General features: G+C 35.5%; 1 protein-coding gene across 2 annotated transcripts in view; it reads right to left on the bottom strand.

Annotated features, from left to right (window-relative positions):
• Positions 1-19707, bottom strand: part of LRRIQ1 (leucine rich repeats and IQ motif containing 1) — a 252049-nt gene that overhangs the window by 27830 nt on the left and 204512 nt on the right. Inside the window, exons 25-26 of one of the 2 annotated variants that reach the window (XM_074226531.1) lie at positions 18503-18566; positions 15074-15181 (exon numbers count right to left, since the gene is read on the bottom strand). The exons of the other annotated variant lie outside the window; for it this stretch is intronic. Of the exons in view, the coding sequence (XP_074082632.1) occupies positions 15125-15181; positions 18503-18566 (121 nt within the window). The 3' untranslated portion in view covers positions 15074-15124. Of the gene's footprint in view, positions 1-15073; positions 15182-18502; positions 18567-19707 lie in introns of those variants that run through there. 2 annotated transcript variants of the gene reach the window in all.

The raw sequence follows: 19707 nt of genomic DNA, 5'->3' as shown, positions 1-19707 counted from the left end.
ATTGATCAGTAATGGTAATTGTTTTTCTTTCTTTAACTTCCTTTCATTTTTTTTAAAAGTACGGTTTGTTATTTGAAATAGCTCTCAAGAAGGGGAAGGAGGGAAGATAATGGAGATAACTACAATGATATAAAAGAAAATCAAAAGCTTATCTTAAAAAAGAAAATGGGGAGATCAATACGTAGGAACAAGGATTTCTAAAATTCTCTCTTCGCTTCATTTGTCCTCAAGAGAGACTTTTGATCAATTATTGCAGGGGGTAGAGAACCTCAGAAGTGAAACCAAGACTGCCTGTTCACAATGTAGACAGAAGCCAAAAGACTTTGTCAGATAAGATCTCGGGGTTCCTGGCATCCCGACCTGCATCTTTATCTGTTGTGACTGGAACCTAAAGGAAGAAATCTGAGACCAGACTTTTCTCGCCATGGCCACATCCTGAGCTTCTCCCTGTGGAGATAAGGTCCAGGGCTGAGGAAATGAACAGAAGCAGGCAGCAGGATTCTGAAGATTGATAGTTGCCTCATTGTTGGGGTTCAGTCAGTCTGAAGTAAAAGAATTCTTGAGCCAGGAGCAGTTCCTAATAAAACTTAAAGGCCCAGGGTTGAGACCCTGGACATCTGGCCACTAACCCCTCTGCAGGACCCACGGGCATGGGTGCCCTAGGGCCTTTGCAAGTACCTGAGAGAAGAGAGTTGGGTGGAGAGAGGGAAACTCGGAGAGTCAATTTGGCTGGAGTAAAAGCCTGTGTCTTTATTTTCATATATTTTTGCTATGTCACATAAACCATTAGGACCACGGTGAATAGAGTGTATGTGCTGGGGAAAGGTGCCAGGTGAAGGAGGGTGGACTGTTGACTGAGAAAGGAAAGTCCAGACTGGGAAAGATGATAGTAGAAGTGTGTGTGTGTGTGTGTGTGGAGAGAGACAGACACATCTATGTATATATGTGTGTATACATATATATGTATATATATACACATAAACATCTCCCTATTTTTAATGATTTTTGCTTATAATTCCTCAGTCCCTACTTTGGAACCTGTCCACCACCACCTTGAGAAGCCACATGGCTTCTTGATTCACTGGCGCTCGAGGGATGGGAGGGACCTTCATTTTCAGATGCAGAGGATAAAACACTTATTTAGGAAGGCATTACAGAGCAAATACAAATGGAACCACTTGGCTCGGGGTTTGAGCATATTGCCATCTTCTGGGCAACTGGGATATTGTACCCCTTCTTTGGGTAATTAATGCTTTCCCAAAGCAACATCAGCAGATAGGAGCCACAAAGACTAAAGTGGTGCATGTCACGCAGTCTCCTCATCAAGTGTAGACACAACCTACATTGTTTCACACAGATTTACTAGAATTCAACAAACTAGAGAATCATCAAGTCCCTTCAACTGCCTTTTTAGAATTAAACAAAAGAATATAACTATTATCAGAAATTTCCGCACAAGAAAAGTAGTTTCCAAGATGTGTTCTTGAGTCAGTATACTAAACCTAATGTTCTTTTGATGAAGTCAGTTTATTTTCTGTTGAAATTCTGCTCTATTTCAAGGAATATGATCATTTTAAATTGACTAAATGATGCAGTATTTGAAGACATTGTTATTAGAAATATTCTAAAAGGCTGTAGATTAAGTAATTTCAGTGACTGACCTATAACTGAAACCAGACAGCTACTTTCTAGACTAAGAATGGAAAGAAACAGTTCCTCTTCCAATGTGTCATGGAAAAATATATTTCAGAGTGACAGAAAAGAGATTTTTTTTGTTTCCCAGTTGTCAGTATTTTTACCCCTTTCACATATGGGTAAAAGATCTCTAATTGAAATGGAAGTTATCCATTCTGTCTATTAGCTGAATTATAGATTCCTTCTACCCCATCTCCAGTATTTTGTCAATAATAGTTTTTACCTAAATATATCTAGTGGCAGAAAACTCACTACCTAATGAAGTAGACAATCATGTTTTTGACAGTATTGACAGAAATTTATTGCTTATGTTAAGTCAAAATTTCCTCCCTTTAGCTTTTGCCCATTTGTCCTGGTTTCCTAGTTTTGATTTCTGGAGCCATGGAGAATAAATCTAACCTTTTGTTTCTTCCTTAACCATCAATCAAATATTTGAAGAAAGAAATAATTTCTATGCTAATTTTTTTGTTCTGTTAAATTGTCTCACAAGGGTTTGGTCTCTTGATCTTCTTCCTATCAGACTCTTTACTAAATTTATATCAATGTTATCTAAGAGCACAGGAATAACACACTAGTTATCCCTCCCAATTTTGTGTTCCCTGGAAATTTAATATTTGTTGTTTATTTCTTCATTTAAATCTTAAAATATACAGAATCTCACAGGAGAGTACTGTACTAGAGAATTAACTACAGGATGATAATAAACGATTAATCAATATAATATTCCTGGAAGTTTTTCATTTAGGGATTTTTTTTCAGGAGCTGATTAGAAGATTCTTTCAATTTCATTTTATCTTCTGTTTTAGAATATTAGGGCAGTTTTCTTTGTCATTTCTTAAAAGATGATATCCTGGCTTTTATTATGATCACAGTTTCACCATAACTTTAAAATTATCTTTCCTGGATCTGTTTGCCAGGTCAGTTATCTTTCCAATGAGATATTTCACTCTGTTTTTTAGCTTTTCATTTTTTTGGTTTTGTTTTATTATTTCTTGACGTTTCATAAAGACATCAGCTGCCCTTTGCTTAATTCTATTTTCTAAGTACTTATTCTCTTCAGTGAACTTTTGTGCTTCTTCTTCTATTTGGTCAATTCTGCCATTTAAGGCCTTCTGTACCTCATTGGCTTTTTGTACCTCTTTTTTTTTTCATTTGGCTCAGTCTGGTTTTTAAGATGCTATTTTTCTTCAGTAATTTTTTTTTCTGTATCTCCAACAAGTTGCTGACTCATTTTTCATGATTTTGTTGCATCACTCTCATTTCTATTCTCATTTTTCCCTCTACCTCCCTCACTTGATTTTCAAAATTCCTTTTTAGCTCTTCCTTGATCTGAGACCAAATCATAGTTTTCTTGGAGGTTTTGGATGTGGGAACTCTGACTTTGTTTTCTTCTTCTGAGGGTGTGTTTTGATCTTTCCTATCACTATAGTAACTTTCTATGATCAGATTATTTTTTCTCTATTTGCTCATTTCTCCAAACTATAACTTACTCTTAAGGTAGAACTCTGCTTTCAAGGTAGAGGGCATATTGGCCAAGCTTTTGGGCCTTTTGCAGCTGCTTTTCAGAATTACTTTGAGGTACATGCAAGTTTTCAGTTTCTCCAAGGTGGAATGATCTTAGAAGTGTTTACTACTCTGATTTGTGGGTGACTACACATACCCCTTTCTGTCCTGGAACCCAAAGAGGGTCCCTGCTCTCCCTTGGGAGCAAGTTCTGTTGTGCTCCTGCTCCACTTCTTCCCGGGACTGCAATCGAGAACTGCAACTCAGATCTAAAAATGGGCAAAGCAATAGTCCTGCCTCAGTGGTGGCAGAGACTCCCTGTAATCTTCTGACCCCTTCCCCATTTGTGGGTGGAGAACTCCAGAAGTAGCTGCTCCTGCTGGTGATTCTGTGGCTCCCAAGGACTGCTACTGGTCTCCTCATCGGGTCTGCGTCACTGAGGTCTGCGCCAGGCATGCTCCACTCTTATTCTGGTGTGACAGACTTCTCCTATTGAACTTCCAAGTTGTCCTTGGCAGTGCCTGGGCTGAGAGGTATGGAAACTACCAACATTGCCACTGACCAGTCACCTCGCTTCGTTCCTGGGTTGCCGGATTGGTCTGCATTGGTTGGGTCAAACAGGACTGAGCTCCTCTCTCATTCCAGTGCAACAGTCCTTTCCTGGATGATCTTTCAAGTTATCTTGGGCTGGAAAATTGTTTCACTCCTTTTTGTGGATTCTGCCACTCTAGTATTTGTTTATAGTCATTATTTAAAGGAGGGGCTTAGAGAGAGCTTGGGCAAGTCCCTGCCTTTACCATCTTAGCTTCACCCCCTGATTTTAACTTTTGCAATAGCTCTTAACTATTCCCCTTCTATAACTGCCACCACTCTGGTACAGGTCCTCCTTCCCTTATATCTTGATTATTGCAATAGTCTGCTGACCTCAAGTCTCTCACTACTCCAATTCATTCTCCATTCAGCCACTCAAATAATTTTCCTAAAATGTAAGTCCAATCATATCACCATCCCTACTCAATTGTTTTCTAATGCCTACAGTAGCAAATAGAAAATATATATAATATAAATATAAAATATAAAAGTTCTCTGCTACCTTTCTAGATCTTACATTTACTCCCTGACAGATAGGTACTCTTCAATCTGATCATCTGGCTGTTCCATGAATAATGTCCCTCATTCCTGGAATGCTCTCATTTGCTCAACTAATGACTTGCCTTGTCTTTTAAGTCCTAAATAAGTTTCTTCTACATGCAGCCTTCTCCAATGTCTCAGTTCTAGTGCCTTTCCTCTGTTAATTATTTCTACTTTAGTTTTGTTCATATCTATTTGCTTGTCTTCCCTTATTAAATTGTGAGCTCTTTGAGGAGAGGGGTTGTCTTTTGCAACCTCAATGGTTATCACGTGCCTGGAATTATAAACATAAATGTCTATTGATTGATGGGTTATTAGTTACCTAGAGAACTGAGAGGTTGAATAACATGCCCAAGAATTACAGACCTTCTGTAAGAGGCAGGATATAAAACAAGGATTTCCTGATACCAAGACTAGCTCTCTTATTTCATACTACTTCAACATAAAATGTGTGTGTGTGTGTGTGTGTGTGTGTGTTATCTAAGGTGAACTTTGAAGAAAACTAAACATTCTAAGAGGTGGTGGTAAGGAGTATGAAAGATGAGAGAGAGATGAGAGATGGCTTGTGAAAATTTCATAAAGTGAGGAGAGAAGACATTTAGAGTTGAAGGGGATCTGAGAGACTTTCTAGTCATTGCTCTTATTTTACAAATGAGGAAGGTGAGATAAAAGAAGAAAAACTACTGTAAATAATTAGCAATTTTAGCAAAGCTGCAGGATATAAAATAAACCCTCATAAATCCTCAACTTTTCTACATATGACTAGCAAGATATAACAGGAAGAGCTAGAAAGAGAAATTCCATTCAAAGTAACTTCAGACAATGTAAAATACCCAGGAGTCTATTTGCCAAGGCAGACTCAGAAGCTTTTTGAAAATAATTACAAAGCATTTCTCACACAAATTAAATCAGATTTAAATAACCAGGCAAACATTAACTGCTCATGGATAGGTAGAGCTAATATAATAAAAATGACAATTCTACCAAAACTAAACTAACCACTTAGTGCCCTACCAATCAAAATTCCAAAAAATTACTTTAATGAGTTAGAAAAAGTTGTAAGTAAATTCATATGGAGAAATAAAAAGTTAAGAATTTCCAGGGAATTAATGAAAAAAAGTACAAAAGAAGGTGGCTTAGTCCTAACTGATCTAAAATTATATTATAAAGCATCCATCATCAAAACTGTCTGGCATTGGCTAAGAAATAAGAGTGGTGGATCAGTGGAATAGACTAGGTGCAATAGCAGGAAATGATTACAGTAATGTGCTGTTTCATAAATCCAAAGAGTCCAGCTATTGGGATTAAAACTTCTCTCCAATAAAAATTGCTGGGAAAATTGGAAGTTAGTATGGAAGAAACTTAGATTAGATCAACACCTCCCTCCCTATACCAAGATAAGATCCAAATGGACACAGGATTTAGATTTAAAAAAAAATACTATAAGCAAACTAGAATATCAAGGACTAGTTTACCTGTCAGATCTATGGAAAGGTAAGCAGTTTATGACCAAGGAAGAGATGGGGGAACATCACTAAAAATAAACTAGATGATTTTGATTACATTAAATTAAAAAGCTTTTGCACAGATAAAACCACTGTAACCAAGATAAAAAGAAATGTAGTAAACTGGGAAACAATCTTTACAACTAATGTTTCTGACAAAGGACTCATTTCTAAAATATACACAAAACTGAGTCATATTTTTAGAATAAAAAGCCATTTCCCAATTAAAAATGGTCAAAGGATATGCAAAGGCAATTTACAGATGAGGAGATCAAAGCAATCCAGTCATATGAAAAATTGCTCTAAATCATTACTTATTAGAGAAATGCAAATTAAAGCTTCTCTGAGGTACCCCCTAACACCTCTCAGACTAGTCAATATGACCAGAAAGGATAATGATCATTGTTGGAAGAACTGTGGGAAATCTGGGACACTATCACATTGTTGGTGGAGTTGTAAACTCATCCAACCTTTCTGTAGAGAAACTTGGAACTACGTTGCCAAGGGGCAACAAAAATGGGCATAGCCTTTGATCCAGCAATACCACTACTGGGTCTATACCCTGAAGAGATGATGGAAAAGGGTAAAAACATCACTTGTACAAAAATATTCATAGCAGCCCTGTTTGTGGTGGCAAAGAATTGGAAATCAAATCAAATAAATGTCCTTCAATTGGGGAATGGCTTAACAAACTGTGGTATATGTATGTCATGGAACACTATTGTTCTATTAGAAACTAGAAGGGATGGGAAGTCAGGGAAGCCTGGAGGGATCTGCATGAACTGATACTGAGTGAGATGAGCAGAATCAGAAAAACACTGTACACCCTAACAGCAATACGGGGGTGATGATCAACCTTGATCAACTCACTCATTCCATCAGTACAACAATCAGGGACAATTTGGGGCTGTCTGCAATGGAGAATAGCAATGGTATCCAGAGAAAGAACTGTGGAGTTTGAACAAAGACCGAGGACTATTACCTTCAATTTAGGGGAAAAAACTTGATATTTTATTGTCTGATATCTTATACTTTATGTTTTTTACTTAAGGATATTTCTCTCTCTCATCACATTCAATTTGAATCAATGCATACCATGGAAACAATGTAAAGACTGGCAAATTGCCTTCTGTGGAGGTTGGGGGGGGAGGGAAGTAAGATTGGGGGAAAAATTGTAAAACTCAAAATAAATAAAATCTTTAAGTACAAAAGAAATATTGCCTTGGCAATGGGATCAGACTCTTGGATCAGAGAGGACAACAGAATTTTAATTCAGCAATGACATAGGATGATTCATGATTTGTCAATTTGAAGACCTAAAGATAGAACTAAAGATAGACATTCAGATAGAAAACAAGATTGGTACCAATATTTAAAAAAAATTTAAAAAACAAAACCTGAATTTAGGCTTTAAAACTAGCATTAAAAACTAGTGCTTGGGCAGCTAGGTGGCACAGTCGATAGAGCACCGGCCCTAGAGTCAGGTGTACCTGAGTTCAAATCTGACCTCAGACACTTAATAATGACCTAGCTGTGTGGCCTTGGGCAAGCCACTTAACCCTATTTGCCTGGCAAAAACCTAAAAAAATAAAAACAAAAATTAGTGCTTGAGTTCTACCAAAAAACAAAAACAAAAAACAACTTCCCTCAGTTTTCTATATCCTTCTTTTTTGCCTGGATGTATGTGTGGTTTTTTCTTAGTTTAATTGGCTCTGACCTTTTTAAAAGGCTGTAGCTGGACAGCTCCAGGCAAACAGCTTTCACTAAGCCACAGCTGATAGAAGTTATTAAAAACTGAGAAAGTTTAAGGTAAAAAGATTCTTTTAAAGCTATGCTGTCTTCAGAGTGGCTCCCCATCGTGTCCTCCATACCTGGATTTTTTTTATCCATTTTATTCCCTGAAATTCCATTAGAGTTAACAAAGCATCAATTTAAAATTTTGCCCAGGGTCTCTCCTTCATTCTACAAAATAATTTCATGCAGGTTAGGAGAGGATAATCCCTTCTTTTTCCTTTCTTTATTCACTTTCTTGCTTTAAGAAATTCCATTAATAGTATTAAATAGAGTTTAGCTACATATTCATTGTTATTCAGGTTATTTTGTTTGTATGGAGAAAATTAATCCTTTCTTCAAACAACCAACAAAGAATTGAACTTTTGGAATAGCAAATAATGGAACTGGTAGAATTGGTCCCATGGTATAACCAAAAAACCCCCAAGAAATATCATTTGACTATGGATAGTTGTTTATCCTGCTCAGAAGGAAAATAAATAAGACTAGAAGGAAAATAAATGCAGTTTATTAGTCAACATCTTACTTTAGGGGATGAAGAAGTAGAAAAGCTCCAAGAATAAGTTTAAGGTTCCTTAAATTAAATTAATATGCATTTTCACACTTGATTTCATAAGGAAAGTGAATGACAGATATGCTGAACAATATTTCAAAGCCAGGGGATTTTGAAAAAGACCAAAGGCTTTATTTAGGTTATTCAGATTGGGGTATTTTCTTCTGAAAGAATAACATTTTAAGCACCAAAAACAAAAGGAAATAGTGAAATGGACATAAGGAATCTGAAGACAAAGGACCTGGATTCAAATTTCACCTTTCTCACTATCTGAATGACTCTGGACAAATCTCTTAATGTCTTTGAACTTTACTTTTCTCATATATGGATAGAGGGTCTGTTGGTTTTCCTTCCCAATTTCAGTTGATAAAATCACAGAAAGTAACTTAAAGTCAACAGAGGTATTAGTATATTAATATGTTAAATGAAGCACAAAAAATGCATTTCTGCCCTTCTATTCCTTCAAAAGTCATGAACTTTTCCTGATTAAATTAGAAGGGCAACCTGCTATTGATTACTCAAATAATGGTCATTCCTAGAGTTGTCTTTAAAAAGTTAAGTCTGCCAGTCATTGTGAGAAGTGACATGGTCCAGGCAGTAAATAACTTTGTGGAATATGACCCTTGTGGTAGCAGGGAAAAAAGGATTTCTTTCTCCTGCTCCTTCCATTGGCTATGGCATCTTGTAGCAGAGCTACCCCCCCACCTAGAAGGAAACCACAAATCCAGCCAAGAGAGAGAAAGAATGAAGAGACCGTTAGTGGCTGGCTGGAAGCCTTCTCTAAAGGCTGTGAAGCCTTGTCACAGAGTCAACAAGATTCAAGGGAGTATTAGTCTCAGCAGTTGAGAGCTTAGCAGTGGAAGGACTTAAGCCCAGGGCTCCCAGATGACGACTGTACCCAGAGGGGAGCTATGTGAGAACACCAAGAGGAGAGAAAGGATACTGGGGCATCCCACTATGAATGCACAAATGGCCTTAGCCCCATGTGTTCCCTCCTTAAAAATACCAGTGAATTCTAAGTTTGTGTATAATCCACAAAATATATGCATTTGGGGTAGACTTCATGGGAGAAATGCTCTCTCTCCCTCTCTCTCTCTCTCTCTCTCTCTCTCTCTCTCTCTCTCTCCCATATATATATATATATATATATATATATATATATATATATATATATATATATATATATATATATAGCTCCTATTGTCATTGTACCATTTTAACAAACAGCTTTACTTGGAGTTCATTGTGCTTACTATTAAAAGTCAGTATACTGGTAGGAACTTGTGAATGAATAACTCTTATCCTGCGGCAGTCACTATGCTCTGGGTACACAAAAGAAAACTCTGAATGTGCGTTGGAGGAGGGGAGCCCCCCAAAAGTGCTATAGTACAGAGACTTTATTTCTGATATATTTGGGTACCTTATGTATATGCAGGGATCCAACTCCACAAATTTGAGTGTGTGTGTGTGTGTGTGTGTGTGTGTGTGTTGTGAAGATTAGTAGCTAGGAGCTTACAAATGAGAAATGAACGAATAACTCTAAATGCTATTAATTCTGTTGAATTGACTTGTTATTAACATTTACATATAGGAGACAATAAATATTTTATTCAGTGATTCTTTTATGCAAGGCATCATTTTGACCTATACTACTGAGGCCAAGATACCACTCATAAGCTCTTGACTATATTCATCAAAGGATCATTTGACATGGCCACACACACAAAAAAAAATGTATAGGAAAGGATAGACTCAATATGGAGCAACAGAAGTACAGCTAATTTCTCCCCTCCCCATTTCTTTGACAAATACCTAGAAAAGTACCAGATCAAGTCCTGATTGAGAAATTTAAAAAAAATCACATAAATAATTTTTCAAAACATGCCTGAAAGCAATCTAGAGGATGCAAGGTCAATCAAGACATTTCTACTAAAATTTTTAAGTGTTTTGATGATCTTGCATCCTCTAGATTTCCAAGTGTCTGACTCTAATATAAAGTCTTAAATCAGAAAATATAAAATGATAAAAAATACCAACATAAAAAGCTATTATGGTTACAGAGTCAATCAAGACATAAACTTAGGAGAATGATACTAGAACATGTACAAGCAAAGTCTCAACCAAAAACACAGCTTAGTAGAAGTTCAATCAGAATTCCTGAAAGAGATTAGTTTAAACAATTTTTTTTGATAAATGTTCCAGGAAAAACAAAGATCTCTGAAAGAATTGGAAAAATGAACAGATGGTTATAAAAAGTTAAAAACCCTTGCCCAAGCAACAAATTCCCTGAAAATCAGAAAGGACCAAAGTGAAATAAAAGACTCCACGGTGAATGAGAAATATTAAAACAAATTTAAAAGATTAAAAAATAGAAGGAAACATACCTATCTAATAGCAAAAATAACATTTTAAAAACAGATCAAGGGAATATAATTAACTGAAAATTATGTCTGCCCCCGAAAAAGCCTAGACATATTTCAAAACTTTTAAAACTACCCAGATATTTTAGAATCAGAGAGCAAAATAGAAATATAAAGCATCCATTGTTGATTTCCTGAAACATCCAAAATGAAAACTAAAATTCTCAGCAAAAATTCTGTATCCAAATCAAAGGGAAAATACTGTAAGATATCAGAAAAAATCAAAGCTTTAGAAGTCATGCTCACAAAGCTTTGGGCAAAGTATGTAGGGTTACACCAAGAATAACATCCATTAAAACAGTCTAATTCCATATGTGGGGAAAGAAATGGACCTTTAATGAAATACAGGACAACATCTAAGCATTCCTGATGAAAACACAAGAATTGTGTAAAAAATTTAGAAATGCAATCACAGAAATCAATAAAATTACAAAATGGTAAGCAGGGACAAACAATCATAAAGGACTAAACAAAGAAAAACTTTCTAGTGTGGGAAGATGATATATGTGTCCTTAACAAACCATCATCACTAGTCTGCCATGTTTTCAGGTTCTCAAAATACAAGTAGAATGGGAAAAGAAGAGGAGTACACTTGGGGGGGAAGGAGAAGAAAGATGGGGAAATTTTCTCATAATTGGGATACACAAGTAGAAATTGATATAAATAAGGAGGAAAGAGTGAGAGGAGCTATTGATACTTGAACATCATTGATATGAACTAGTAAAGGGAACGCTAGGCAAAACAAGGATGTACAAAAGCATTTATAGTAGCTCTTTTTTTAGTGGTAAAGAATTAGTAACAAAGGGAGTTCCCTTCAATTGAGGAATGGTTGAACAAACAATGGCATATAAATATGATTAAATACTCATGCTGTAAGGAATGTTGAGAAAGATGGTTTCAAAAAAAAATAAACTATAAACTGATGTAATCAGAACCAGGAGAACAATATATTATAAAGACAATGAAAAACTTTCAAAGACTTACAAACTCTGATCAACTCAACAAGCCAGGATTCCAGAAGGTTCAAGTTCAAAGACATTACCCATTAATTTCTGATAGGGAGGTGATGAAATCAGTTTAGATTGAGGCATGTTTTTTTGGAATGTGACCAATGGCAGGAATTTATTTTGATTGACTATATATAGGTTTGTAGCATCTGGTGATGCTTCTTTCTCAACTCAGGGAAAAGTAGAAGAGGTATTATTGTTGTTCAATTGCTTTAGTTTGGGTTTTTTTTCATGTTACACATATTTGGGGGGCTTTCTAAGACAAAGGTATTGAAATGTTTTACTATTTCATTCTCTAGCTCATTTTACAGAGTAGTAACTGAGGCAAACACGGTATAGCTAATAAGTAAATCTGAGTCCAGATTTGAACTCAGGAAGACAAGTCTCCTGACTTCAGGCCTGATGTTCTATTCACTGTGCCACCTAGGTGCCTTCTACCACCTAGCAGTCCCAGATTGAAAATGGAGGGATTTATTGATTGAAAGCAATTGAAAGAAAGCAGGGATTTATTGATTGAAAACAAATTTAATTTAAAAAGCAACAAAAAAGGGAAGAGAAGAAAAGAAAATATCATAATTAAATCATTGCTAACTTCTTGGAAGCTAGCCTTGCTACTCAGTCCTATACTCTCCCAACTCCACCACCTTACAAAAGATGGACTGATTTTACAATTATAATTATACTCTGTTTCACAGTATCTTGAAGACCTGCCTTCTTCCTAGGTACAAGTGCAAGTGGTGCCTCAGATATCAGTCTCTAGCTTTTCTCAACTGTATATCTTCACTGAATGATTGAAGGACACTCAATTATTCAAGGAAGGATGCTATAATCTCACCAAGTGTTATTGATGATTTTAGGGCAAGTATGCCTTCAACCAAGTCCCCAGCTTGAGCTATCAAATTACCCCCTCAATGCCTTCCTCCAGAATTTACAATTTGTAAACTTGATTGCAGCAGAAAAAATACTGGAAAAATTCTATATGTCCAATTGGGGTATAACTGAAGAAATTGTGGTATATGAATGCAATGGAATATTTTTATGCCATAAGAATTGACAAATTCAAGGAAAACAAAAATGGAAAAATGTTTGAAATGATGTAGAAGAAAACAGAACCAAAAGAACAAAACTATGCAAATATCAAAATTAAAAGAAAAAGTTCAACAAAATACATAGGAAAAATAGGAGTATTATAAGGTGTTATATAAAAGCTGATATTGAAGTAGGGGAAATATTAGACAAAAAATGTTTTATAATTAATCTATTCCCTCTGCACTGACCGTACCCCTTCATTAGCACCAACTCTACCCTGCTATTCCATTGTCCAAGCTATGAGATGAGATCAATGAACTTTTAGTAAAGTACCTTGCCCCTACCTGGCAAGACTAAGTAAATCCCTGCCTCTAGGTAAAAGACAAGCCCCCTATCAATAAAACAATGGATCCCTGCCTTAGCTAGAAGGGATTAAGCCTTTGAGGTAGCATCCCTGCTCTAGTATCACTAATTAACTCAACTCTCATCTATTACCCACTCCCATCTATGATTCATAGTCTTCCTTTGTCCTTAAAAACTCACTCAAGACTCAGTTGAGTTGCTTGTTTTCCTATCAAGCTAGCCTACTCTGGAGAAATGTGATCCCCCACCCCATGTCCTTCTTGACTACTTATGCCCTGATTGTTCCCCTTCCTTTAGAGGAAAGCCTGCTGCTCTGTAGAAGCATGAACGCCAAACTCTTCCCACCCTCTTCGCCAAGTTGGATCTGTGTTGATTTTAGTCTAGTCCTCTAGTCACCATGTCATCCTCCCTTTTCACTGTCTTTGATGTTCTCCCCAGCCCAGCCTGTAGCTGTTTCTTAATTGCTTAACTCTCCTACTTCTACTGAAAGGCATTATTTTGCTGCTTCTCCAAAGAACCTATGGATTTTTTGTAATAAATTGTGAACTTTTTTTGTAGGAACCTGTGAACTTTTGCAGTAACCTATGAATTAAAATTTGAGTCTTCAAGTCTCCTCCCCAAATCTCATTCTCCAGACTTCAATAGGAATATTAAAAAAATGTAAGTTTTCATAATCTTTTTTGTTGGTTATTTGATGATTTATGTTGATGAATATAGACTGTAATACATCTAGCCCCTGTCTTCCCAATCATGCCCTCAAGACTCCCAAATGTTTTACAAATATATTATATTCCACATGTAAAGATTTATTTTAATTTTGTTTGATTTTTTCAAAAGCTGGAACAATATACTTTTTGTCCTGTTCAATTTTCATTTAAAATTTCTTGAAATATAGCTCTGAAACATACATTAAAAAAAGTCCCACTGTGTTTCAAATGTTCCAAATCATTGGCTAATAATGGCCTCAGTACAAGATTTAGTGGGTCATTATTTAGATTTTGATGGTTTGGAATTGAAAGTAAATAGCAATTGTTTTCTATTGTGGCCAGAAAACTCTAAGTCTCCCAAATTGATATTTTAAGAATGGTATGTTAGGCTGTTTTTGGTTCTCAATTCTTATCAAGTTCTTAACGGGTTTTGTTTCAGATAAACTGAAACATGGGAAAGAACTAAATTTAGAAAGGCCAAGGTCATACTACATCACAGGTCATCACTAGTCCTCTTTTCTCTTGCCATTGGATTTTGATGATTCTGGAGGAGAGAGTGAACCTAATGATTCTTGGAACTAGGCCTCACTTTTTATTTTTTTAAGGTTTTTGCAAAGCAAATGGGGTTAAGTGGATTGGCCAAGGCCACAGCTAGGTAATTATTAAGTGTCTGAGACCGGATTTGAACCCAGGTACTCCTGACTCCAGAGCTAGTACTCTATCTACTGTGCCACCTAGCTGCCCCCTCCCTCTCTGCCTCATTTCAATCCAAATCATGCCCAAGTCAAAAACATCACCCTCATGATATTCTCTTCTAGAAGAAAGGATGAATAACAACAGCAGTAGATTGAATTTTTTTTCAAAGAAAGATCTGTAGTTAAAAGGATTTGGGTTCAAATTCTGACATCCATTTAGTCATCGAAAGGAAACATTTTTAAGGTTCAGTTTAATACAAATAAGAAAGCAACATTCTTTGTTCCCAAGGAACTCACATTCTAATTGGAAGATACAATACAAAAAGGATCATAGATACAAAGGCTAGGATCAAATGAGGTTTTGGAATATCTCCTTTAGATTTAGGATTTAGGCCTCAGCATCTAGTTGCCAGGGCGTCCCCTCCACCTGGGGGAAATGTGGCTATTAGGTGGGGAGGGAGAAGACTGTGGTTCTTCTCAGCAGTATCAGATGTTGTTGGTCTGTTTTCCTAGAGTTCACAGGCAGTTTGGGGGTAGATTAGGGAAGTCCCCAGAGATGAGAATGATGGAAGTGGCTTTGACTTGTCTAAATCCTCAGTATAGCAGCAAATGTGTTGGAGAAGGAGAGGTGAAGGTACCTTTATTTAGAAAATGAAAGACGTGGACAAAATGTTCTCTAATATTTCTGACAGCTTTAAATCTAGGATCCCCTTGTCTCTTCTACTTCATAATCTTCCTGTGACCAATTGTGAAAGGGAACTTTTCTTGTTTTCGTGATTATTCTGGAAAATAGGGAAGAGAAGTGGAATTTCATGTTATCAGAGTCATACATGAGCTGATGGTAAATAGCACCACCAAGCTCATCGAGGACCTAGGTAGGACTTGGTTACTGGCAGTTACTTGTGACCTAGGCAGATCAAGTATGCCAGTTCCAAAAAAGAAGCATCCATTCTTCACTAGTCCTCCTGTCATTAAATCTTTTTATTATGAGATCCAAAGTACCACCTGGAAGAGGCATTTTTAGGTTGCCAAGACGAGTTTCTGGAATCGCTACCAGGGCAAGGAATGGAATGCATCCATAATTAGCCTGAGAATGAAATGGTCTCTGATGCTCTAGGCAAATTAGGTCATGAGCAAGGCCAATCTGGTCACACACATATGGTGTAGGAGTGTAGGAATTCTTTTGTTTCTTGGTTAACACTTTCCATTGAACTGCAAGCCTGGAGTAGGAGGTTACAGGTGAAATCCTAGCCTTTTGGGAGTGTATTTCAAGGATTTAAATAAAACACCATAAGTTGTATCTTATATCTTATTTACCAGAAGCATTTGTCACTTAAATGTTGTTGGGTTAAATTACCATATTGTTTGAGATGCAACAAAAAGAAATTCATCTACCATATTCATGAGAAACAATCCAAAGTAATGAAGAAGGTGGTGGCTAATCTATTACAAATTCTACCTTTTCTCAGCACAAAAGATGGTTGGGGAACAAAAAAATGCAGTTGTCTTGGTGTTCTGGCACATATTACAATTTTTCTCATAATACTACATTATCATTATATGTCCAAGGGTTTATATGGTCATATGATGAGGAGGGATAAGATTTTTTTTTCTCATCTGTTTTACCCCAAGATGCTTGCTGGCATGGCATGATAATAGGTTCTTGTGAACTCTTCTAGGAATTGAAAGATTTCACCTTCCCTGGTGTAAATATGATAACACTACCTGAACCTGACCTTTCAAAATGGATGATATATATCCCAATAGACACACCATCTATGTATTTCCTTCTTCCATAGGACTATATTCTGGGAGCTGGGTTTCTTCTAGGAGGCAAATTCTTAATTTCATTATAAGAATTTTCCAGAAAGAAAAATGAAAAAAGTCAAAGACTTATCACCATGAATATACCTCAATCAAAAGTAGACTCTCTTACTTTCCAAATGACAAAGCTAATCATACTTAAAAATATGAAAGGGAAGGGTTGAGGCATACAAATCTATCCATACCATTTGAGAAAAGGCCTCTTTCTTCTGTTCCCCCCCCCCAAAAAAAGGATAAGGAAACTACAGAGAATCTCAAGAGAAAGATATTACTCTTTCTAAATCACATCATTCTTTCCTGTTGGGGCAATTGACTTCTAAGTCTAAAGCCTAAATGATTTTACAGTACCATCTGACTCAGTAGTGTAGCCTAGAAGGTTCTCCTTAGACAAGTTGGAGACCATTATATACAATAATCAGGATACTTTGTTTAATCACCAGTGGAGTAATGACATTATTAAATACTTAAATGGAACCATAAAATACATTAAATTCTGTGCCAAATTGCACATCAGTGGTTATCATTTCCTTCTCCCACTCAGGTCCCAATTTCTTCTCTGGGCTTTATCAGGTGTGACAATGGACAAATAACATCTCCTTAGAGGCCCACCTTCTAGGGGCTCAAGGGAGGTGTGGAATGCTGACATTTATTTTCCTCAAATGTAAATGTCATTCTCCATGAAGAATCAGTTATTCTGATAAAAGACAATGAGGGTGGCAATGGATCTGAGGACTTTCTAGATAAAGGGGGTTCAGGGCAAGTAAGAAGGCTAGAGATGACAACACATACATTTGAAGAATGGCAAATCTGCTAAAATGCAAATTCCAGCATTAAAACCTTGATTCCTGAACCTGGACTTTGCCGACCAGCAATCTTGATTTTGATTCCAAAGACAGTCATCTGCTACCAGATTCAATAGGATCTAGGAAGGATTTTTATTGGTGAGTCATCTGACCTCTAAACTGGGAAGCGCTGAACAGCCTCTTACAGTACCAGGGAACCACAACAGCATTAAATACATTAAATACTGCTGCAACACAACCCTAATCTCTGCTATTTCTGGAGATTTGGGAATGAGCAACGGAACTGAATGAAATGGCACTAAGTTCTAAACAATGAAGGGAAAAATACAAATAAACAAGAGCTTTCTTGATTGTAATGCTTTCAGGTGCTCCTATTTGCCAATGATACCACATTACACTAGGCTTCAGGACACTACTTACCTTTCTCTGTGATATGTATAGGGATCTAATTAAGGTCCCTATTCTAAAAAAGAAAGTGGATGAAAGGCCAGTGTCCAATGCCATACACATAGATGGGAAGTCATTGAGTTATTCCATTACGATGTGCAGCTAACTTATCGACTGGGCCCAGAACTAAGTCATGGGAGCATCAGATTAGATTGTATTTGGGAAACCAGGTGGGACTACCTTTAATGATTTTAAATTAATTACTCAGACAAATAAAAATCACTTCTTCAATATTAAAATTTAAATAATAATAGTAGAGGCATAAAATACAAATATCTTAAAACAGCATAGGAAAGACACATGTTGGATATAAGCAGTCTATGGAATATTCTTAACAATGACTTTAGTACAAGATATGTCATTTAAACATAAATAATCCATTGGACTTGATGTCCATCCCAATTTTTGTCATACTCTTCTTTAAATGAATTGAAATAGTAGAATAATGTTTAAATTGCCATGGAACAAGAACAAAATTCAATAACATCTCAAAAATTGTTAAAAAACAAAAAAATTGAAAAATATACATTGCATATAAGATTATGAAATATTAAAATTTCAATCACTTTTTAGCTTTGGCCTTTATAATTTATACGATGAGGAAGTATTTCTTAGGATACATCAATTTCAACTCATATTAAAGATTAAAAGTATCACTGTCATGAAGTTTTATTGACTAGATTTTGTCTATTAACTCTAATTCAGTTTAAAAAATCAATTTACTTCAAATTGATTGAATTCCAATTTTAAGCAATATAGTGACATATAACAAATCCCTCTCTGAAAGCAATGTGAATAACACATTAGTCATGCATTGATAAGAATACATTATTTTAATAATGTGTTAATGCAAATATATTATATTCAGTTTCATATATTATTTCAATATGTCATATTTTGATATTGTTAGAAGTAATTACAATTGTGACATTTTTGTAGTTTAAACAAATCATAGACATATTTTAAAATGACAGTTATTGAGTATTGGTGTCTGCAACCTTTTACTGTAACTTTAAACACATTTCTTACCACAAGTTGGACTCTCCCACCATTAAGTACATCTGGATCTAAAACAGGCAAGAAGTGAGGCTGGCTGTATAGTGACAAAAGCAGAAAATGCCTTATTTTAAATGTAATAAATTATATAATGGAATTTCATATTTTAAAATTTTACAGAATTATTTTGATCAAAAAATTGAAAATTTCATTAAGCTACATTTTGGAAAAAAAGGCACACCATTTTAAGATATCAATTTTATAAATAGCTTTTCCTTGAAAGTGGCATGAAATTTAAAATTCTAATAAAAATTTTGATTCCCCCCCAGACAACAATATGAAGAGATAGTCAAAAATCAAAAATTGATAAATTTTACAAAATAAAGAAATTGTATACATTTAATTCTGTTAACATCACACTTTACCTTTGGAGAAAAAAGGTCTCTCAGTTTGAAACATCTGTAGAAAATTTCATGCATTTTCCTAATGCATATAGTGAACTTTGGTTCTAAAACTGGGAAAAATGTCTCAGCTATTGAAATGGCACTTACTATCCATAAAATATTTTTCCTTACAAGATTACTAGGCTAGACTTTGTAAGATCTTACCAAAAAATAAAATCTATGAAAACCTACCTCTTATATATATTCTTTTGAAAAAGAAAACCTTAATTATGAGCAAGAAAAATGTTTCAACTCTGACATTCACAATTCTTTCTTAAATTATCTATTTCACAATATTTATAGTTATACAAAGTTTTGTACTAAATTTTATATATAGGTAATATAGAAAACTATCTACTATATGCATTTATTATTGGTGCTATTCATATGGCATTTATAAGATGATGTATTATCCAGCATGAAAATAAAGTAAAACAGACATGATAATTACACAGAATCCTTAGTGAAATAATAATGAGCCTTAGAAATTATACTGTCAAGAACTTTTCCTTCCTTCTTTGGCTCAAAATAATATATGGTAATACTGATTCAGAATTCAAAATGCTGATGCAATCTGACTCTTTTATTCTTCCAAGCACATGATTTCCATTTTCTTTAACAGGAATTACATGGAGAGAATTGACCACATATGAGTAGAATCAATTAATAAACATTATTTAGAGAAGTTACATTTTTGCATATTCTGATTCTCTTGCTGTTAAACTTGGGACTTGAATAATTATAGGCTTTTGTATTCATCCAATTTGTTTTATAATCAACAATGACAAGAAATCC

The sequence above is a fragment of the Macrotis lagotis genome, chromosome 2, assembly GCF_037893015.1.
Source record: "Macrotis lagotis isolate mMagLag1 chromosome 2, bilby.v1.9.chrom.fasta, whole genome shotgun sequence".
Lineage (NCBI taxonomy): Eukaryota > Metazoa > Chordata > Mammalia > Peramelemorphia > Peramelidae > Macrotis > Macrotis lagotis.
The sequence above is the reverse complement of the archived record's forward strand: the minus strand, read 5'-3'. Positions and strand labels throughout refer to the sequence as shown.